This window comes from Lolium perenne, chromosome 4 (assembly GCF_019359855.2).
Source record: "Lolium perenne isolate Kyuss_39 chromosome 4, Kyuss_2.0, whole genome shotgun sequence".
Classification (NCBI taxonomy): domain Eukaryota; kingdom Viridiplantae; phylum Streptophyta; class Magnoliopsida; order Poales; family Poaceae; genus Lolium; species Lolium perenne.
The window spans coordinates 311,707,643-311,730,479 of record NC_067247.2 but is presented as its reverse complement, the minus strand read 5'-3'; the positions used below and the strand labels follow the sequence as shown (position 1 = coordinate 311,730,479).

General features: G+C 46.6%; 4 protein-coding genes across 4 annotated transcripts; all 4 read right to left on the bottom strand.

Annotated features, from left to right (window-relative positions):
• Window positions 1-2,641: 2,641 nt before the first annotated feature.
• Window positions 2,642-5,365, bottom strand: LOC127349033 (polygalacturonase QRT2-like). The gene has a single exon (XM_051374849.2). The coding sequence runs from the start codon at window positions 4,174-4,176 to the stop codon at window positions 2,818-2,820; it is 1,359 nt and encodes a 452-aa protein (XP_051230809.1). The 5' UTR covers window positions 4,177-5,365; the 3' UTR covers window positions 2,642-2,817.
• A 2,699-nt stretch (window positions 5,366-8,064) lies between these two features.
• On the bottom strand, window positions 8,065-11,015 carry LOC127296124 (uncharacterized TPR repeat-containing protein At1g05150-like). Its single transcript, XM_051326152.2, has one exon. The coding sequence runs from the start codon at window positions 10,842-10,844 to the stop codon at window positions 8,316-8,318; it is 2,529 nt and encodes an 842-aa protein (XP_051182112.1). The 5' UTR covers window positions 10,845-11,015; the 3' UTR covers window positions 8,065-8,315.
• A 2,958-nt stretch (window positions 11,016-13,973) lies between these two features.
• LOC127296123 (probable BOI-related E3 ubiquitin-protein ligase 3) lies at window positions 13,974-17,908 on the bottom strand. Its single transcript, XM_051326151.2, has 4 exons — window positions 17,727-17,908; window positions 17,524-17,621; window positions 17,142-17,437; window positions 13,974-14,688 (listed from the first exon to the last, which is right to left on the bottom strand). Exons 1-4 carry the CDS (start codon window positions 17,816-17,818, stop codon window positions 14,158-14,160), a joined length of 1,017 nt encoding a protein of 338 aa, XP_051182111.1. The 5' UTR covers window positions 17,819-17,908; the 3' UTR covers window positions 13,974-14,157.
• A 1,825-nt stretch (window positions 17,909-19,733) lies between these two features.
• On the bottom strand, window positions 19,734-22,553 carry LOC127296122 (uncharacterized). Its single transcript, XM_051326150.2, has 5 exons — window positions 22,451-22,553; window positions 22,322-22,367; window positions 20,339-20,442; window positions 20,069-20,234; window positions 19,734-19,982 (listed from the first exon to the last, which is right to left on the bottom strand). Exons 2-5 carry the CDS (start codon window positions 22,338-22,340, stop codon window positions 19,948-19,950), a joined length of 324 nt encoding a protein of 107 aa, XP_051182110.1. The 5' UTR covers window positions 22,341-22,367; window positions 22,451-22,553; the 3' UTR covers window positions 19,734-19,947.
• Between the last annotated feature and the right edge of the window lie 284 nt (window positions 22,554-22,837).

Below are 22,837 nucleotides of genomic sequence, written 5' to 3'. Positions count from 1 at the left end.
ACCTCCACAGGAGGGCCTCGAACCTGGGTACGTCGACCGTGTCCCCGTCCCCATACCCGCATCCGGATACCGCCGTGAGATCATCTAGGAACCACTCTCTTTAGCCATCCTATGGCATATGCCGTGACGATACCACGACACATCATCGGGTACCCAGGGTATCCGGCCGAATAGTACCTTGGATAGGCTGGGAAGTTCCCATGTCCCTGGCCAGCGCCTTGACCGAGAGAGGCGGCGACCAAGGCCATGTCGGTGTAGATTGTTGGGGGAAATGATCCGATCGCCGGAGCTGCATCGCTGGCGGCGGGCGCCGTTGTAGGAGGCGCGGCGGCCATGGCAGTACTTGGAGGAATCTGCGGCGGCGACGAGTCGGAAACTGCCGAAAGAGCCGGCGGCGGGGCAGAAGTGGCGCTCGGCAGAGTTGTGGGGAGAGTCGCAGACTCGGAAGACAAGGCCATCGTGGCCTAGAGTGGCGGCGCGGAGGACGTGCCGGCGCCGGCGGAAGACTTTGCGGGACAACCCTAGGTCAGGTTGTGGCAGAAGCAGAAAATTGTGGCACTCAGCTCCTGCGAGGCTGAGTGCTCGATGCGACGATAGCGGCATGCCAAGGTGGTGTGGCTTCAGCGTTTGACGGAAGACCCGATGAAAAAGAGCTACATCACCACGACGATTCTCATCGACAACAAATCGGCGATCCAGTTGTGCAAGAATCCTATATTTCATGATCGGAACAAGTACATCGAGTTTCGTTTTCACTTCATCTGCAAGTGCATCGAGGCCAGCAAGATCTCCGTCAACTACGTCCGCACCGGTGAGCAACTTGCTGACATTCTCACCAAGCCTCTTCGCCGTACCAAGTTCCTGAAGCTACGTGTGAAGATTGGCATGGTTGATGTCAAATCAAACAACTAGATTAGGGGGAGTTTGTTGGAATAGCTTGCTGTTTTAGGTGTTTTTGCACTTTCCGTCAGTTTCGTCAGTTATAAGTGTTAACAGGGTTTTAGCAAGTTACTGTTTTTAGTTAACCGGATAAGCACATGATGTAGCAGCTTGATCCAGCATTTTAGGAGGCACACGACTTGATCCAGATCATGGGATGGCACGACCTTGTAGGGGGGCACGATCACCTCACCTCACCCTCGTTGTACTCTAGAATAAATAGAAGGAAAGATGAAGAAAAACAGTAACTTACACTGCACCAAAATCTTGTCTCCCTCTCTTTTCTTTGTGTTCATCCAGAGTGATATGCTACAGTAGTAACCTCTTATATTAAAGAAGTGACGGAGTACTAAAGCTCAATTGCATTGAGCGAACCTATTTCTTATACTGATTTACGGTGATACTGACTATACCTTACCTGCATTAGTATCTCCAGCGAGCAAAAATACCAAATCCACGTTCAGAAAATAGAATACAATGAAAGATGAGCAGATACATGTGCAATAAGCTATTCGGCACTCTAGCAGCAACCACAGTTCAGTAGCTTGCAATACAGAAACAAAAGTGAAACAAGCTGGACTAAACATTGAAAGAAGTACATCTCGGGAAATCATCTTTGGCTCATAGGTGTAGATGCACCCATTGTCTAAAAAGTATATTTTAAAATGTCTAAAAATTCTAAAATAAAATTCTGGGTGTACATCTTAACATTCTATGTTTACACACTAAGTTTCATAATGAAATGACATTTTTCATGGGATGTGTAAAAAGGACAATTTTCGATGATTCAAAATAGCTTTTTACGTGAAATGCTTTTATCTTTTTTACGTAGGTCACAAAAAATGTCTTTTTTTTCACAAACTTTTGTGAGTGAACATAGAATGTCCAAATGTACATCGGGGATTTTTCTTCATAATTTTTAATATTTTAGAATAAACTTAAAATACATTTTTCTTAATAGGTGCATTTAGACCTATGAGCTAAAACACCATGTCCGTACATCTCCATTATTCGAGCTAAAATTAAAAGAAGCAACCACCTTAAATGGAAGCAATCAGGAAAAACAACTTCGAAGGCCAGAACAATGAGCATGAAGGTCTACATCTGCATACTCGCGAACAACCTGCGTAAACAATACGATTCCCCAGATTGCCTAGTTCTTTATCTGACCAGCCTCAGTTTGTTCAACATATGAGGCACAGGTACTTAGGAAAGAAGCTTCTTCCAGATCGGTTAAAAAACACTATGACTAGATTAGAAGAACACAAACGGAACACAAGTACTTCCAAGCTCTGGTGGCCTTGGAACATAGATAGTAACAGGACAGGCCTGTATTTGAAAATCAAATGCTCTTACTTCATGTAGTCGAAGAAGGTACATTTGAAAAAACCGACATTTGTCAATATTCCAAGTATTTATCTAGCTAAAATGTACTTTGGTTCATTCATGCATCCTTGATTCATCGTCCTCACACTACTTCGTTTTTGGACACGCAATGCTTTCAATTGAAGCACTACTCTACCTATCGTTTTGAGCATGAGACTAGTCCTCTCAGCACTATAGATAGATGAAGAAACATGACAGTATGGACCACACGCATAGAAATCCAACCAATTTAAACCGTGCAGTCGATAGATGGTTATGGTCTCAGCTAAATGAAGCATGTAAATAATAATTTTGTAATAAAAGAAACTCACACGGGTCATGTATGCTATACATAGAAGTAGTAACATAAATCTCAGATCCTGTCTTCTGACCACACAAGAGGCTACCTTTACAAATATGAAAAATCGAAGCGACAAACAAATACCTAAATGAAGGAAAATCGTATAATTGAGTACAAAAAAGCAAACTCTACATCAGCCCTGTCTTGTTGTCTCAGCATGTCTTTGGAATAACATTGTCCGATTTCTTTAACTTCGCGTTCTTGCATGTACTTGTAGCACCTTTGCCATGCCCGCTGAACGTAAGCTTCACATCTTGCAGCACAAGGTCATGGCATGGGATGGTGTCACTACAGTCTAGCTTGATAGCCTCTTTTGTTCCACTCGTGCCTCTTATATTCTTGAACTGAATATTACTTAGCTCCACCGCCGAAGTTTGTTTCTTGCATGCCTTAGGCATCATATCGCAATAGTTTTGGTCAATGATTATTGGATTCTTGACCTTTTCCATGATGATATCCTCAAATGTGATGTTCTTGGCATATCCCTTTCCTCCTTGCCACGACTTTATGCGGGCACCATTCGTCGTGCCAATGAGGTGTGCTTTGTTGATAGTTATGTTGGAAACACGAGCTTCAGAATTTTTGTCACCTAAGCTTCCGACGCTGATTCCATGACCCGGGCCGCATGTTATCTTTGAGGCATACAAGTTCTCAGTTCCGGTCTCGATGGATATGCAATCGTCTCCGGTTTTAATGTTGCAATCCATGACTTGTATATCCTTCGTGCGGGCAATATGGATGCCATCGGTATTAGGGCTATCTCCGGGCGCAACGATCGTGATATGCTTCAGAACTACGTCCTTGCAATCTTTGACGGACATATGCATTTGCTGGCTGTTTAAGAGCCTGATATTTTCTACCTTCAAGTGATTGCACTTGCTAAGCAACAACGCCGTGGGGGCCTTTGTGCACTTGAGGTTCTTGTCGACTCGGCATGAGTTCTTCCACCATACTTTGCCTTTCCCGTCCATGGTCCCTTCGCCTGACACGGTTAGCTTATCAACGTTGCTAAACATGATCCACTTGTTCATGTTCGCCTTCGGCCAACTTGATCGTCCAGGAGCTACCAACGTTCCGTCGAGCTTGAATCTGACGCTTGACTTGCACTGCCCCGAGAAGGTGGTCTGCTTGACGAGAAAGTTCTTCTCCTTCGGAACCAGCATGGTTGCTGGCGTAGACGATGAGCAAGCCGCGGCCCAAGCTTTCTGAAACGCCGGGGTGTCATCAGTTTTGCCATCGCCAACGGCTCCGTAGCTAACCACGTTGAACTCGGCGTCCTGAGGAGGCTTGGTCTCTTGACCAAGTTTGCGATGTCGCTGGACAGGTCTGTGGCTTAGGGTATCGGCCTTGACGCTCCTCTCTCCCAGTCTGCGGTGCACGGACTCTGTATGCATGCCGCCTGTAAATGCAAAGGCAATTGCCGGGAAGATGAACAATAACAGCAGGAAAAGCACTGCCAGGATGACCTTGCGAGATGCCATGCCCCGAGGTATAAGTGCGCGTATGTTCATCTCGTTCGGCCGGCCTGGAACAACTGGATTGAATTAACCTCAGCTTGAGCTACGCGAGGAGATATGATCGATTCTGGGGCTTGATTGCTGTATGCTTTCACGGCTGGTGTTTGACGATGAACAAGGCAGGTACGTGCCTGTACCTTTATAGTAGGCCAGCTAGCGTGGTAGCTTCCCGACTCGGATATTAGCAACATCCAGTCAGACTCGGATAATCAGCAACATCCAGCAGTCAGATGCGGATTTTCCTTTAGGAAACAGACTCGGATACGAAGGACTTGCCGGTCGTGGAATACTATTTAGAACAAAGTTGGTCCCAACAGCTGTAAATCGACTAGACGTACGGTTATGCTCCGTATATGGCAATGTCACATTCGTTTACCTACACGTCAACCATTTACACACAAAGGAAACTGTGAGCTTGCGATGGTGTCGGAGCTAAGTGATGAGGCTACAGGCTCATGGAACCAGCAACTGATCATGCAGCATTTTCAAGCTGTGGATATTCCGATTATACCGAGCATCCCTCTCAGACCAAGTACTGAAGATTTTGTTGCCTGGCTCTTTGACAACAGATGCCTATTTTCAGTTAAATCTGCCTACAAAGTGCATGTTGATTTCGAGCAACGTTTGGCTGTGAGACTGGAGAGACAAGGTTGAGAAAGTAGGCCTTTGAAGCATGAAGTTTTCAGAAAAATCTGGAAGGTACAATGTCAACCAAAAGTTCACCATTTTTTTGTGGAGACTTGCTGATAACAGTCATCTAATGTATATGAATATTGCACGAGGAGGTGTAGAGCTGGACGCCAGATGTGCGGTTCGTAAAAAGTATTTTGAAGACTGAGGACATCTTTTCCTATCTTGAAAATTTGCGAAGCAAAGATGGAGAGCTTTTCTACTGGAAGATGTGAGACTGAAACTATTGCCTTGTTGTTCAGCCGTGGAAATGCTAGAGCAGATCCTGCTGGTACTGAAGATGGAGAAACTTCAGTTTGTCGCCTTGCTTTGGAGCTGGCGGTCTGAGCGAAACAGGGAAAATCACGGTGAGCGTTACCAAACCATTGACCAAATTTATTTTGCGGTTAGGAGACATGCAGATGAGTGCAAACGTTTGTTTGCAAAGGAAAGGAGCAAGTGTGCACCCAGGTGTGTCGATGGAGGACACCACCCGAAAACATTGTGAAGATTAATACTGATGCATCCTTCAAAAGAGTGTTACATAGTGGCGGGTGGGGTGCTATTTCCCATGATAGTGAACCTGACATGTGTTTTACTGCTGCTGGCCCGTTTGCATATGCGTTGGATGCTTTCCAAGCTGAAGCTATGGCTCTCTCAAAGGCTGTGGACATAGCTGACGAACTGCATCTGAAGAGTGCCTTAGTGTCGAATGAGTATGATCTAGGCCTGGATGGTGTTCTTACTAGTGACATAAAGTCTTGCCTACATATGTGTTTTATCACGTCTTATTTGATGTATGGCCGAGGGTTTGTACCAAGTTGGCTCATGAATTAGTAGCTTTGGTGTAGGTAGCTCACGGAGATCACAAACTCTGGACAATCAGCTACCCTAATTAGAGCATCTCTCGCTACCCAGCCGCGGCCCCCAAACGCGCCCTCCAAACATTAAAATAACTATTTTTGTTTTTTTTTTGTTTTTTCGTTTTCATTTCAATAGAGAGAAGGACTTTGTATGTAGAATCGAGATTTTGAAAGTAGTGCAACATGTTGAAACAAATTAAACATAAAAACTGTGAAACAATATGCTCCAGCTAAATTTTAAACTACTTCTTTGATGGTCTCGCATCATCATCCCCGTGGAGGCGCTTCCTGCGTGTCACCTCTTCCGAAGAGGTAGTAGCGTTCAACGCATCCGATGAGCTCGTATCCCCCTCCGACGAGTAGTCCTTTGTGTCTTCGTCGTCGTCGATGCTCGCCAGCTGCGCCTTCGCCCTGCACTTGCCTCCTTTGCCGCCGCCGCCTCCTCAACCACCTCCTCCGCCTCCAGCCGTATCCACCTGGCATCTCCATCCTCTTCCTCCTCCTCCTCATGGCCATCGTCGGCGACGGCCTCCCCCTCCTCCTCCTCCTAGTTGTCCGTCGGCGGGGTACTAGAGTTGCTAGGCATGGCAGTTCTTTCCCACCAATGGTGTCATCCCGGCGGCTTCCCCTCGCTATCAGAGTCTGATGGCAAAGAGAGCTTGCTCATGGTCAGAGAGGAGAGGTTGCTCGTAGAGATGAAGGGTGTTGGCCGGTTGGAGATCCAAATGCGCAGAGGTAGGGGTCTTATTGAGCGGGGATGAATAGCAGCGCATATATCATAGAGGGTTGCGGTTGCTCTTCCGCGGAGTTCACACTCCATTCCAGCGGTTTGAGCGTCGATCGACGCGGTTGCCACTTCGTCCGTTCCCCTTCCCTGCAACCATGCCTGGCCATGGGCAACCCGGCCCGAGGCCCGGCCCGAAGCCCGGGCCAAAAAACTCGGGCCTAGGCCCAATAATGTTGGCCCGATGGTCGGACCGGGCCGGGCTTGGGTAGCCCGAAAAACACATTTAACACTACGGCCCGGCCCGTGGCCCGACGGGTTTCATGGGTATTTGGTCGGGCCGGGCTTGGGCCTGATTTTTGCTTGCCGGGCTTTTCTCGGCCCGGCCCAAGACCCAGCCAGGCCTGCAACTGCATCGTCGCTGCGCGCCAATAATAATTCCATCGCGAGGTAGGTGACGGTTAGGCGTCGTTCGTGTGTCAATGACGCGTCAGGCCCGCCACTCCCCGCCTCGCTTCTCGCTCTGTCCGGCACGCCCGAATCGTCCCCTTTGGAGCGGGGAAGAGCTTGGGGCGCCAGACATCGTATTGAGCATTTGAGCCGCGCCAGATGGAAGGGGCTTTGTGGTGCGCGGCTAGGACCGAAAAAATGTGCCCGGATCGTCCTCTTTGGAGAGGATGAGCTTGGGTGGCAGACATCGTATTGAGCCGCGAAGGGGGCTTTGTGGTGCGCGGCCTGGCGATTTTTGGGGGACACAAATAGAGATGCTCTTATATAACGCCGTTTGGTGACCGGTGATCAGCATGTGTCTTAATGAAATACGAATGTTCCGTGTAAAAAAAATTAGGGAAGCAGTTTTCTTTTTCCAATCAGAAGCTTTCCACTAATCATGCTTTAGGGAACTAACAAAGGGAGTCTGATGTCGTGCTCAATCATAGATATTGTTGCCGCACATAAATGAGCAGCCACGTTGACCCCTATTAACAAAGATAAACTAAAATCTATTATATCTCCCAATAAGTAAGATTCATGGTAATATTAGGGTTGCAAGCTGCATCCTGCATAATCCCACGAAATATTATGCATTGTATCCTACTGATAGCCGAACGCTCCTTATTATTGTCCGAGTGCACAGTTAGACACCAGGTACAATTCGATGAGAAGAAAATATAGAGACGAAGAACCCTGCACGTTCTGAAAAGAGGTGGTACACTGGTACCACATGGCAAAAAAAAAAGTGGTACCACGAAAGAAAGCAGATACATGTGAAGCTATTCAGCACTCCAGCAACAACCACAGTTCAGCAGCTTGGATACAGAAACAAGCTGGAGGAAACATTGAATGAAGTACACATCCATTACTCAACATACAATTAGAAGAAGCAACCACGCTTTAGTGGAAGCAGTCAGAGCAAATAACTTCCAAGGCCAGAACATTGAGCATGAGCTGTACACATTTGCACCCTGGAACAACCTGCCTAGGCAAGATAATCCACAACTCTTTAGTCCTTTATCTGACCAGCGTTTGTTCAACATATGAACCACAGGTAGATTAGGAGTTAGGACAGAAGCTTTTTTTCAGACCGGTCAAAAACCACTAAAACTAGATTAAGTTAGAACACATACAGAACAGAAATACTTCCAAGCCTTGGTTGCGTTGGAACTGAGATGATAACAGGAGTGTATTTGGAGTTTTACATGCTCTTACTCCCATACACTCAAACAGTAGCCAACTGTTTAGGATTGGAACATGCTTACACAACTCCAAAATACAGCTCCTTAGTTTACAAGAGGGCCAGGAGAGCTAACTAGGCATTTTCACAACTACTACGGGGATACACAGATTCATGCTCGAGAGGTCAGGCAATACTCCAATGATCAAGCATCAGCTTCCAAATTCTTAGAATGTAGATTAAAGCACATACACTTGTCGATAAGAGCCTCAGATTCGTTACCGTATTCTTTGAACCTGTACTCGTCCAGCTTGAAGGCTGATGGAACCTTCCCTTCGCTGTAGCATCGGTTACACAAGCTAAACGAGTGCTTTGTCTCCTTGAACCGCGAGCCGATGATAGGATACCGGCATATGGAGCAGGTATGGCTTCCATGGCGAACATGATCACTATCTTCAAGCTTCACCAATATAGTGAGGATTCCAAATCCCCAATCAGGATCATTGAACATTTCAAGGAACTCCGTGTACGATACCATGGTAGGATCGGACTCCCCATGCATTTCAAGCATGTCACTGGCCCCATGGATAGGTACGTAAACGGCACGAAGAAGTTTAATGTAACTTAGGGCATCACTTCTTCGAATCTGGCCCCTGCCGCCTTCGCTGGCAGGACGCCAAAGGAGAGCATCGAAGACGACACGCTTGCGCCGATCCACAGGACCAGAACAGATTGGAGCGATGATAGCAAAGAACATCCCAAGATCAACACGACCAGAGCCAGATGCATCAAGCACGGAGAGAATTCTTTCGTTCATAGCCTTGACAGCCCCCTGGAAGGTATCTGGCTTGAGGAAAGATAGCAGCCTCCGCAGGATAACCTCAAGAGCTGCTTTCCTGATAGACTTCTCTGGGATGCCGGTGCCCGAATAGGATACGGGGACATCGGTCTCATTCATCTCTTTCCTCAGAAGCTCGGCATCACAGTGGCCAAGCTTTGTCGTCCTCTCAAAGGCCCTTATATCAAGGGCACTGGCCAAGTCCTGCCGCAACGTGGTCTTGGTTCCAACCCTCTTGAACTTGGATGGTTCCACGATAACAAAGGCTTCCTCTCCCTGGGCGGCATCATTTTTCCCTTTGGTTGCCTTTGGCTTCTTTTTCTGCAGCGTCTTGAGATGCGAGATGGCGTCGTACACCTCGACCCTCTGCGTCATCTTAAACGCCTCCTTGAGCGCCTTCTTGGCCTCCTCGGACTCCCCCTGCCCAAGCAACGCGACCGCCTTGTTCAGCTGCGCACGCCAATGGTTCGGCCGGATGCTCAGCACACGGGTATACATCTCCGCAGCCCGCACGAAGCGGCCTGCATCCATGTTCAACCCGCCAAGATTGTACAAGGCGTCAACATGCCCAGGTTTAAGATCAATCGCCTTCTGGAACTCCTGCACCGCACGGTCATCATCCCCCACCGCGTGCAATGCCGACCCCAGATCACAGTGCGCATCGGCGTAGTCCGGCTTGAGGAAGATGGCCTCCTCGAGCGCCTTCTCGGCCGCGCGGTACTCCCCAACACCAAAGAGCGCGCTCCCAAGCAGCTTGAGCGCGCGGGCATGCGACGGGCACAGGATGGCGGCCTCCCGGTAGTGCTCGCAGGCGCCGAGCACCATCCCCTCGGCCTCCATGGCGATGCCGAGGTTGACGTGGATCTGCGGGAGCACGTCGGCGGAGAGGGAGCTGCCGTTGCCGGCCTCGGCGGCCTCGAGCGCGAGCAGGAACTCCTCCTTGGCCTCGGCGTGGCGGCCGAGCGCGTAGAGGCAGTTCCCCGCGCGGAAGTGCGGGCGCACGTCGGTCGGCTGCAGCTCGCAGCCGCGGCGGAAGCTGGCGAGCGCGTCGCGGGCGAGGCGGTGCTCGGCGAGCGCCCGCCCGATGACCATGTGGTTGTCGAAGGCCTCCTCGCGGGACCGGGACGCGTCGGCGCGGGTTCGGAGGACTGCGAGCTCCTTGACGAAGGTCAGGTAGTCGCGGCTCGTCTCGTCCCACTGCGGGGGTGGGAGGGAGGAGTCGGCCGAGCCGGAGATCTCCCTAGACCAGCCGGTTTCGGAGAAGGAGTCGAGGTTGTCGGTGGAGAGGTTGGTGGGGGTCTTGCGTAGCTGCTTGGAGCGCAGGCGCTTGACGAGGATCTCGAGGTCGTCTAGGAGAGACCAGGAGGAGTCGAAGGCGATGCCGTGGTTGGGGGAGGTCGCCCAGGCTGGCGCGGCGGCGGCGGCGGCGCGGGAGCTGGAGGAGGGGGGCGTGCCGGCGATGCCGAGTGGCCTGAGGTGGTCGTCGAGGAGGGAGGCGGCGGTGGCGGTGTGTGGGGAGGAGGCGTCGTCGGGGTCGTCGCCGAGGGCGATGTCGGAGGGGGAGGAGGAGTCGAGGGCGGGGAGGGAGAGTGCGAGGAAGTCGCGGTCGACGTCGCCGGCGCCGTCGTCGTAGGTGCGGAGCAGGCCGGCGAGGGAGAGGCCCTTGTTGTCGGGTAGGATGAAGTGGGCGTAGGTGCGGAATACCTCGTCGAGGATGGCGGAGATCTGGTCGTCGCTGAACTTGACGCGCGGGTTGACGGCGACGACGAGGCTGGCCATCTCTTGGCGGTCGAGGCCGCCGTCTGCGTTGGCGTCGAAGCGGTCGAAGATCCTTCGCACCTTCTCGGCCCGCGCGCCCCTCCCCGCCGACGCCGACGCCGACGCGGACAGCGCCATCGCCGGGAAGCCGCGGCGCGGAGAGGCGGGATGGGGGAAGGGGAGGCGGCGATTGACGGCGAATTTGGGGCGTGGCGTGGTGTGGCGCTGGGCGAAGAAAGGGAGGAGACGAGGGAAGGAAAGGGGAAGGGGAAGGAGGAGGTGGCGGCAGGCTGGCGTGGCTGGGGCTGGGTTTGGTTCACGTGGATAGGGCGCTCCGCCCGCGTCGCGTCGCTGGGTTCACTCTGCCCCGTCCGTCCGGCCGGCACTGCTCAATTTGGAGCCACATGTTGCACGTTGGGCCCGCCCGCCCGCCCGGGTTGAGGCAGCCGTCACGCTCGCTGTCTCGCACCGTTGCGCTTCGCAGTTGCACTAGTGGACTCTGGACTGCCTGCTGCTGCTGGTGGTACCGCCGCTACTACTGTACAGTACAGCAGGAGCGTCTTGTGGTTGAGCTCTTGTAGTTGCTGTGAGCCGGTGGTCCGGCACTCCGGCAAACCGTTCAATAGGGTTTCAACCGGACATCCGCCGTTGCTTTTTTGTTTTGCAGGAAGGCCTCCCGACCAAGATCACCGGTATAGGCGGGCCCAATGTGCACGAGTCAATGAAACACCACCACCACCAACATAATTGACCAGCAAAAAATCAAAGACCTCCTCCCTACATTTTAGGATGGAGGGAGCACGACTCAATTTGTTTTGGCCATCTTCATGTCAAAATTATGTACCAAAATAAAATGTTGAATTTTTTTGATAAAATATTCTACATGTACATCTTCATAATATATCTACGTTCGTCAAGTTTCGTGAAAAAAATGTAATCTATATAAAAAAAAAAAGAGAAAATTTATCTTCCGGAAATCCTTATTTTTAGCACCTAATTTTATTATTTTACACACGCCACACACCAAGTCGATTTTTCATTAAATGCCCTTGTGAGCGCCTAGCACATGAAGATATACATGTGAATTTTTTGTTTCCAATTTTCTGACCTTTTAAAATATGTCTATGATACATTTCAAAATAAAGGGAGCGTGTGCTTCCATGTGCCAAAACATCGTTTCCCTAAAGGGACTTCCAAATTAGTTATCTGATAACTAGTTTGAAAGCCCCGACTATAATAAACTTATGGAAGAAGCTGAGGAGAGGGTCACTACCGGAGGCAGGGGACAAGCAAGGCCTAGACTCCCCTCAAAATGGAGAAATTCTTTACTAATTTCTGAATTTGAAAGAATTTCTTTTTTTAATAGATTCCTTGACCGGCACCCCTCGACAGCAAAATTTCTTGATTCCTACCTCCGTCACTGGAGTGGGTAGCTTATTTTTTAAGCCGTCAAAAGAACTGGGCCATATTTTCTTTTCAAAAGTCACTTGAGGGTCAACTAGCGAAAGTGGCAAATCTATACCTCGTCCAGAATCTAAGTGCATAGTATATATTTGGAACCGAGAAAATTTTGAGTGGTATTTGATTATGCGGCTAAATTCTCTGTTTATATGGATCCTCAAGAAAAGACGTAATTTCTTTGGTTAGGACACATAGTGGAAGAGGTAAAAACGTGAGATAGTAGGCCATTTTTGGTTCACAAAATTTAGAAAATCGCAACAAACATATGATTGGAATGACATGTCACATTAAACCCTACATGGGTCAAAAATACAAGTTGTTTGTTGCGCCGGTGGAAAAACACGAGAATTTCTCTAAGGGTTAAGCATGGTTGAAAAAAAAGCCATGCCCTAAGTGTGTGCTTTAGGCGCGCCTAGGCCTAGAGTTTAATCGTGTTATATGGGGGGTTAAGTGTGCCTAGGCTTGCACTTAGGCACGACGGGCACTAGGCAGAGGCGAAACTTGGAATTAAGTTCTAGCGCCCTTCCGAACCAAGAAAAATTTAGTATGGGGTTAGAGCTAACGGGAATCTTCCCATTGAATTGGACGTAAAATAGATTATATGAAAAATTCATATGGTCTCCAATCCTACAAAGCAAGCAAGCTATATCAGAAAAACTACCATGGACTGGAATGCTCCAAAGTCCATCTTAAAATTCCTTTGAACCAAAGAGCCCTAAAATCAAACCATGGCCAATGTATGGTTATCATTTCCTAGTGCTTGTTATGAAGCCATCAGATAATCGTACCAACATGTGCCAGCTGATCAATTGATTTGCTGGCCTTGAAAGAGAAGCGTTTGTGGCTTTTGGCTAACCAACCAATCATAATTGCCGTAATCCGCCCCCAAGATACACCCAGATTGTCTATTAGTTGTAAAGCATGGACCCAACGCTTGCTAGGCGTGTACGGCAACCAATCGTAAGTGCAGAACTATGATTTAGCAAATAACCAACTATGGTTGCTTCCATGTTTCAAAAAAAAAACTATGGTTGCTTCCATGTTGCACCTTCATGCTCGCACTACCTGAAAGAATAAGAAAAATTAGGAAAAAGCTACTCCATAGAGGAAGGGTTCGGGTGATCGGGTCTAAGCAATATCCAGCTGAACTATCAGTATGTGTTGCACCACCTTCATGCTCGCTCTACCTAAAAGAATGGGCAGATTTAAAAGAAGCTACAATTCTGGCACAACTTCCATTGAAGAAAGGGTCTACATCAAGACAATATCTAACTGCATTAATGTACTCATTGCAACAACAGAAGAACTAATAATACAACAAAACCTGTTCTGTTTAGAATGTTGATGAGAACATTCACCAACTATTCTAGAGAGCAGTTTAAGAGTTGTAACAGCTCTTGGATAAGTTATAACTCAAAGAGAAAGCCGGAGAACAGCTGTCCTTCTTTTGGAATAGATAAATTGTACATGAATGTAGAAGCAATTATAAGAAAATGCAACTTGGTAAAAGTCTGTAACTATATATCATTATGATAGCGTTCGAGTTTCACACCAGTCACTCTCGAAAATACTGTGAAAAAGAAAAGTTCCACCACGCTGGTAGCATTGCTCTATTTTGTTCTTTGTTGGATTTGTAGCAACAAGCCCATAGAAGTAATCATAAGCATAATCAGCTATACAAGACGGTCCCCATAAACTTGGTAGGTAAAAATGAAGCATGCGACATCACATAATTTTTGGTACTCGCTCCAGACGGAGGAATACAACTTATGCCCAAGGCAACAAATAAGTACTAAGCAAGTCTCCTAAGTCCAAACAATGCACTTCTAGATAGAAATTTGCTGCAGTAAATCGACCATAAATGGTAGTCTTTCAGATCAAGTCAGATCTCAGAGTGATCAATAGGTGCTACAGTTTGACAATACAGTGAGGCTTAAGTACAACAGTATCTCGAAAGATACTTCAAGTGGTACACAAATTATATTCTACATTACATATATATCTCCATACCAAGTATCTTGGAGGACTGGCACAAGGGGCAGAAGCTCAGCTTGCTCTCGCACTCTTTGCATAGGCAAAGATGTCGGCAAGGCAGCAACAGCATGCATGCTTCGCTTGATTTACAGACCCTGCATGCCGTGGAATCCTTGGAGTGGTTACTCTCCTTCGGCATCAGTTGCAAATTGATGGCACCACCATTGCAACAGGATGCAGTATCATCTACCTCACTGTCTCCGCAGCCTTCTTTGAAGTCCTTGCTTTGATGGGCACATACCTGCTCCAGGTTGTACTTGAGTGCGCTGATCATGCTCTCATTGTACTTGGCCCTTTGCTGCCACGCACCAACTTCACCTGCCATTTGTCTAATCTGGTCCTCCAGTTCAGAGTTCCTTTTGTTAATGTTCTGTACTTCTGACTCTTTATCCCGTATTTTTCGGAGGATCTTGTCTTCAACAGAGGCCAGCGCTTCAAATTGCTTTGCCTGAACTTTCTCCAATATAGACTGCCTCAGGCGCTCATTCTGCCAGTTAAATATTTTTGTTAGAGAACTAAAATATCTTCAAGTGTTGAATACAAAAATTTCGTTTTAACAATACAAGTTCTGATAATATCATACATGAGGTTCGACCCAAACCTAATTGGACTTAATTCTGGTTAACATGATTGAATATACTTGTTAAACGGTGGTGATACTTGCTTTGTCAAGTGTATCTTTTCTTTTGACGTTCCACTAACTCCTTCATTGGCTCTTGTTTCCTTTTTGAAGAGTTGGGTAGGTTTCTTATTGCAAGGCGATGAATGAACGTACACAAGTATTATTTAATTAACTTACAGGGTATGACCAACTTTGTTGTGTCATCGATCGTGTCACTGTCCATAGAAAGTTGGTATCTCAACTCAACTGAGCACATGCAACTAAAGCTTCTTGTTTGTTTGCATACAGTATGGCCCATACACTATTTCTCTCTTTTCTTCCACTTTGATTATGAAAAATATCATGTCGTAGCAAAATATAAGCAAGCTCCAAGTTCATATTAGCAGCAAATAACTGCACAAATTAACTTAATTGCATTGTTTTCTATGTGAGCTAAAAAAAACTGAATACTGGTGAAAATGATGTACAGTTTGTTTAGTAAATGGATAATTGCCCAATGTTAAAGGAAGCTAATCAAGAATAAATAACTCAAATTTGCCCATCTATTAAAAAGTAGAGTAGGGGAGCCAACACGACTAGTAAAGACATCGGTCCAACAGCAATTTCATCAAAATGGACATGTGATGCAGTTTTAATCTTTGATCAAGCAGAGTGTACAGTAAAGTAACATGCAGACCATACTATGTCTGGTCAAATTACTTGTAAATTGTAATACTACAAGCAGCTCAGTTCACACGTGCGTACTGGCGGTGGTTAGCCCCACACTGAAAAGTTATTATGGATTGCACTAGTATATATGATCCTTGGGGATCCAAACACAGTAACTATCAGGTGATCCTTTTGGGCAAGCGAGGAAGAGGATGTGAAACCCAAGTAACTGTTTACACATGCATAGACTCATTCCTTATGGCGGCGGTGTGGGGCTGCCATTCAGTGAATTTTGGGCCCGTGGATTTACATGCCAACATCCAAGCACTTCATCCCTGGACCACGTCTATTGTCTATCAGAAGGCCACACATTTACTAGACATCTGGTTTGATCTGGTCCACGGGCAATGAAGAAAAGTGGGTGCTAGATTGGGAGCATAAAAATGAGGGGATTGCTTCAGTATCCACCAAATAAAAGTTAGTAGTATAAAACTTGCATAGATCTTAAAAATAAGCGGTTAATAAGAGGCAATGGCGAAATCTGCAAGACCAAATCTGACTACAGAACATTTTGACCATTCCTCTCTGGCCAAGACATTGAAATGGCAAAAGTGGGTATAAGAATGCAACAGAAAATAAGTGGATTTGCATGCTTAATCACCCAGGATTCATGTAGTCTATAGTCCTACTTTATCAAATGTTTCGATGGCCGGTGAATGCATTCACCTAGACCTACTGGCAGAAGGAAATAAGTGACAACCACAAAGGTCGGCATTGTCAGAAAGATCATTCTAACATTGAGAAGCGAGGAATGTCAAGAAAAATATGCAAGGGAGAAACAGGAATTGTTTTTTTAGTTTTTCAAGAGAAGAAATGTCAAAAGAGCTTCTAAGCTTCAACCAAGTAGCTCAGCAGCACCTACGAAGATCTACCAGCAGCAGATGCCGCCTCTGAGGTGGAGCCCTGGATGCACGACTTCTGTTGCCTCCTCTGGTCACCTATAGACTGGTCTGCACCATCTGCTCGGTCTGGTCCAATTATATATTAAGATGAACACTTCTGATTCACTGGGGTATTGGGGTCTGCTAGGCCCTGGAGATCAACCCAAATGCGTGGACAGATATCGCACACTCACCATAGTTGGGTGCCACAGATCTCATTAGGAATTCCAGTGTTCAGGTGGGGCTCATGTGGTCAAGTACGTTGCTGTTAATGGGGGCGTAATGGAACCGAGTGAAGTAGCAGAAGGAAGAGGAGTTTGAGACTTTAGTGGTACTTAATTGAATCACAAGATATGGGCGGTACCAATGATATATATACCCAATTTTTTCATATGTAATCTTCATCTTTGTAGTTTATGATTGACAAAGTTTTATGTAAGCGACACAGTATGCTCATTCGCTCTGAGAGCTATCACCTAGCAGTCATCAAGAGCCACCGCATGACTTGATGACAAAAGAAGAAACATCTAACACTAGAGAAAGTGAAGTGATCAGAGACTATCTATGTGCAGTTTTGCACCCTTCGCCTGCACAAACTATATGCCACCCAACAAACCTTTATCAACAGATCGTGAAGACCTCATCATGTAAGCACCCAAACGGTCAAATGCAGCTACTGCTGAGGTAGTAGAAAATCTCAAAAGGGAAAAAGGTTCTAGAGCACGTGACCTGGGCCCTGATGAATCGGTCCATATCAGCATCGAGCCGCTGGACCTCACGTGAGAGATCATCATCAAGCATCGGCAGCAGGAGCAGCGGTGAATCGCCAGAGGAGTTCCCAGCCCCGCTGCCGCCGCCTCCGTGGCGGCGGTCCTCCAGAGAGAGCGCCAGGCCGGTCGAGACCGCCGAGCCCGTCTGGAGGAAATCGATGGACGACATCTGCGAGTTCTCTCCCAGCAGCTCCTGCTCCCTGGGCTGCCTCCACCCCATGCCCGCCGCGGCCGTCAGCCCCACCGGGTCCACCACTACGCGGAACAGAGCAAGATACCTAGAAAAATTCAGCGTCTATCGCAGCAGAATTGAGAGGAGATTCGCGGAGGGAAGCTCTTACGCTGTGGCTGCCCGGCCTGATCCGGGAAGGCGGGCGGCGGGTTGAAGAAGGCGTAGGGCGCCGGGATCTGTCCGTCGACCGGCACTGGCAGCGCGTTCCTGCCAGAAATAATACGGCGTTAAGAAAGGGGATTTTAGCGCGATTCTTACTACCATACGGGGGAAAATGGAGAAAGGGCAGGACACGGAATTGAGATGGAGCACCTGAAGGGAAGAGGCGCCGGATGCTGCTGCGGCGGCGGCGGCGCCGCCGCGGGGTGGGGCTGCTGGAGATGGTGGTGGGAGAAGAAGGCCATGGCGAGGAAGGTGCGCGAGAGGGGAAAGCAGGTCGCCTCGAAGGAAAGGGAGGAGAGACAAGACGGAATGGGGGCTCTCTACTGTAGTTCTGGCAAATACTGTGATTTGGCTTACTTGAGAGTTGATGTGAAGCTAACATGTGGGGTCATGAACGGTGGAGCCCACTAGTCAGTTGTGTAGTTGTGTACTTATCGTGTTTCATTAGAATTTGAGGTTAATTTTGTTTAATAGCCCTATACATTGTCCCTAATCTACTCTCCTGACGGAATATTCGAGGTGAAGACAGAATTTAGAAGCATTTCAGGGTTCAAAGATAAAAGTATGACGTGCACCGTGTTTTTCAAAAGCTGAAAATTTTACTCTGTTGATTCATTCGTGTGATCTATGTGAGGTCGTGATAGGTGGTTAGAACAGTTTTGCTAAATCATCTTAAGAGTATTTGTGTCTAAATCTATGTCATGAGTTGTGTGATGTCTCCATGGTGAATCCCCGACTCCCCACTATGTATGTTCTAAGATTAGATGATATACGGCTAGCACTATCGGCTAACATATGAGATATCTTTGAAAATGAAATAACAGTAGGACTGAGGCGCCATGGTTGGTTGGATCAAACAGGAAAGCAAAGGTATTCCGCTGAACCAAATCATAATTATAGTGCCAAATTTTACAAAGCAAGGATAAAGTATAACATCATAACATGGAAACTGTAGGATAAAATGGCATAGTTTTAAAAAAATACATAATTTACAAAAAAATCTTCACATGAACTAAGTGAGACTACATGCGACGTGGCACCCTTTGATGGTGGCTAGGTGGCCGGGCGGGCTGATCTGGGCCCGATCTAGGTCTAGTGTTGTTGCCTATGGTGTTGCGTGGTGTCTGCCAGCCGCACGGCTGGCTGTTCACTGTTTAGCTTTCTGCGTTCGTCTTCTTCTCTGCTGTCGGCCGGTGGCGTGAGGACTTGCTGACGTTGGCTTTGAATAAAGGTGGTGGTTCTTGGATTCCTATCTCTTCGTGATGAAGAATTGCATGTCACCTATCATCATTAATCTTGGGTGGACTACTGAGTTTCGAAAGACTCCACCAACAAATTCCCAAATGGACGACATGCTTGAAGTTTGCTGGTGTGGATGGTCTTTCAGTCGGGCGCAACCATGTTTATTTCTACTTGTTTGGTTTCAGAGGGATGTTGTGAAGTTTTGTGGTCTATTGCCATCATGCGACATGCCTTAGATTCATGATGAAGTCAGACACGTAGAATGGCATGGATGTTCAGAACTGAAGACTAGACTGGCAGTGAAAGTTTGAGTTCTAGAGGTGTAAAAATTCTAGCTTGGTGATTTATGATTTGAAGCAGCAAAATTGGCAAGTGGAGACAACAGCACGGGAGGAATTTAGGATCTAAACCTAGAGGGTGAAAACCAAGGTCTAACTTTAATTATTTATGCTTGACAATAACCTTATTCAAGGCATTGTTTTGCTCCGAGGTAAAGAATGGCGTCCAACTTTTGCCTAACACCGTCTCATTTCCAGCCAGAAGTATGCATATGCCCTCTTCTTGTGATACAATAGTATTATTCCCTCTGATCCAAAATAAGTATCGAAGCTCGAAGGTATACAAACTTTTGTACTAAATCCCTGAACACTTGTTATAGATCGGAGGGAGTAGTACTTTAACAAAGAAATTGACCAGCATTCACAAAAGGAAATTATCCGAAGTTATCCAGCAACGATAGTGGTATTCTCGAGGTACAATTTTTTCACGCAAAATGGTAAAAAATTATCCAGAAACGATAGTACGTCCAGTCTCAAGTAAGAACAGTGAAGTAAAATTCAATCTCAACAAGGTTACAAAGCAGACAGAACAGCGTAATAAATTCACATTGCCCAACAGCCAAGCAGTGTAACTGTGTGAGTATAAGATTTAACTCCATTCAGTACTGTTCAGTACCGCAAGCCAAGGCAAGCGATGATGAATACAGAATGCAAATAACATCAGAAACAAGCTACAGAATATATATACTGGACATACTAATACTCTTCACAACATCAAGTTGATTTTGCTCTGCTGTTGAAATATGCAAGGAAAGATTTTCTGCCGTTAAATTGTCCTTGTGTTAAAATGGTCATCCACAGCAGGACCCACAAGCAGGGAGGGAACCTGAAATTAATGAAGTTGGTTCAGAAATCTCAAATCCACCATGCTGAACTGGGTTAGACATTCTGGAAATTCAAGTTAGGACTTACTCTGATCGTTGGAGCGGAGGTCAGACAGTGTGCGAGGACCACGAGGGCCACCTCCACCGCCGCCACCGCCCCCATATGGACCGCCACCAGGACCTCCCCCACCAGGTCCACCATCCCACTTCTTACCACCACCATATCCTTTCTTGTAGCTGTCTGTCTTCTCGACCTAAAATATAAGGTGTGAGAATTATACTGCGTTTTAACTAATGGAACAAAAGGCAAATGTGGCAATAACAAGATAATGTGAGCAGTTTAATTCTGGTTACTTACAGAGAACATAGTGAGAATGAACATTCTTATGAAGTTCACGACAGCCTTAAAGAAGTCAGGGATTATGCTTAGTCGCCATATTGTCCGCTTGTTTTTCACAACACCTGGAAGAAATAAATGAGATTGATGGTCAATCTACTTGGACGAAAGCCTACATACATAATATTCATAGAAAAAAGACAAATGTCAGAAATGAAACCACGAAAGTTCAACAACCATGAAGTTCTTTCTACAAAAGGGTGAATGGTGTAACTTTGTGCATGTCCATCATGGAAGTCAGGGTAAACTGTAAACCTTGAATTCTCTCAGGAGCATAGCATAGGATCTTGATGCAATTAAGAAAGGAAAACCTTTACCAATAACTTCATATATTTAGGCAATCATAAGAAGGTTAAACTATCAGAACCATTTGATGTTTCAGCAGCCATAGGAGTATAGGACTCATTTCTGACAACGAAATCCAACACATTGATGTGCCAAACTATGGAAGAGGCATGGGAAACGATCAGAAGGGATCAAGTGTCCTCAAAATGTCACCTCCAGCTTTTCTGTAACAAGACATGTCTCCATGGACCAGCGAATTGACCTACCTCATAAATTTTGAGAAGCAATCTAAGGAATCAAGTATATTTGAGAAAATAAAAATATGATTGAGAAATCTAGACATGAGCTTGGGATCACCAAGATGTGCTTAGATCTGAAGTTGCACCAAATTAATAATCATCTTACCCTGGAGAAAAATGAACAATAATCTCATTTAACTCTAAAATTTGCTCATGATGCTAATCTTGATGAAGTTATAGCATCACCAACATTAGGCCACTCTCAATGCATTGGCTCATAAAGCACCATTCTATGGGGTCTGTATCTAGTCAGATACAGACAGACTTTATAAGGTTCAATCAAAATGGGACAAACAATCAGTACGAAGTCAGGATGTAGGCAAGCTAGACGTGTCGTAGATCATAGTTGTGGCCTTCGTGCCATTGCCGTGTCGACAGATTTTTCCGAACCCAGCGACTCAATCAAGCCAAACGTGGCCGAACCCAGCGACTCAATCAAGCCAAACGTGTCCACGTCCTAAAAAAATTCTCCCTGGGCAACCATCATAAACAGGATTTGGATTTGCGGTCGCATGAGCTAATTGGCGATGATTTGGATGTGCAGGCGCATGAGCTAATTGCAAGTGCCTCACCCCCAGTGTGCTAACTATCTACACAATCATGCCGGTGATATGACCCTCGTGAGAAAATCCTAGGACAGGTTTAGGACGAAGTGACATTGAACATAGGAAGGCTACTAGTGGTGCTGCCTCACGATCCCAATGGAGACTGATGACCAACGGATGTAAGACTTGATGACACATGTCCATTGTCCCTTGCCTTTTCTTTACAGGTATGCCTGCTTTAGGGGAGCTTATAGTATAGTATAACAGACTAATTAGAAGTTTAGAACAGGAGAGGAACCCTTCATGAATCGCCTTAACTTGTTTAAAAAACTTCCATAGAACAACATTTGCAGTGGGACTGTTCGTTTGGTAAGAGCCCTTGTTCAGCATAAAACCTTGTGCAATCTTTGAATTTTACGGCAAGGTTTTCGTCTCAGAACAGACACGATATGTGAGAAGGAATCAACAAGATTATAACTCACTCATTCAGAACGTTGCAGCAGGCAAGAAAATACATACTGACCAAAGATAATATGTAACACAGCCTGCTGAGGTCTCCAGTTTAGCTGCTGACGCTTGTCTAGAACGGTGCAACCTATACCAGACTGCTCTACTCGTCGGCGTCCGAAAAAAAAACGCGAGTACATTCCAAAACTATTACTGAAATCATGGGGAATAATCTAGATTAAACTATTTGACGAATCGGGCAGGCGAGGGAACTAACGAGCACGAACTCAAAGATCAAAATTCCCACGGCTGATAGGGATCATGAACAGATCTTGCAAGAAATCTAGAGAATCGGAAGAGGGGATTACCTCTCTCGACGTAAGCCATGACTGCGCTCGATCACCTTGCCGCCCTCTGCGATGGAATTTAGGATCGGATTTTGGCTCGGGGGAAAGCTATAAGAAAAGGAAGCCGAAGAGAGAAGGGGATTCACGAACCTTCGTCTTCGTTCCGGGAGGGGAGACCGACGAACGATGGTCTCGAGGGTTGCGGGGCTTGCGACGTTTATTGCGTGGACCCGGAGATTTCGGTGGGCTGCGGGGCCACATGTCTGTGTGCTAGTAGATACCGTGTCGGACAGGGGAGAGCCACGTCACTTTGTGCTTTCTGAGCCGTTCGATTGATGGTACGAGGCTGGAGATGGGCACCTGGCCACACGGTATTCCCACCTTTCCTTTCACTAGAAATCTCCCAATTGAGATATTTTTTAGGAGACATATCCAATAGATATACCTAAAAAACTATTAATAAATATATTTAAACATTAATGTAGATGAAAAAAAAGTAAGGTCCATACAATTTTGTCAATGTAGAGTAGAAATAAC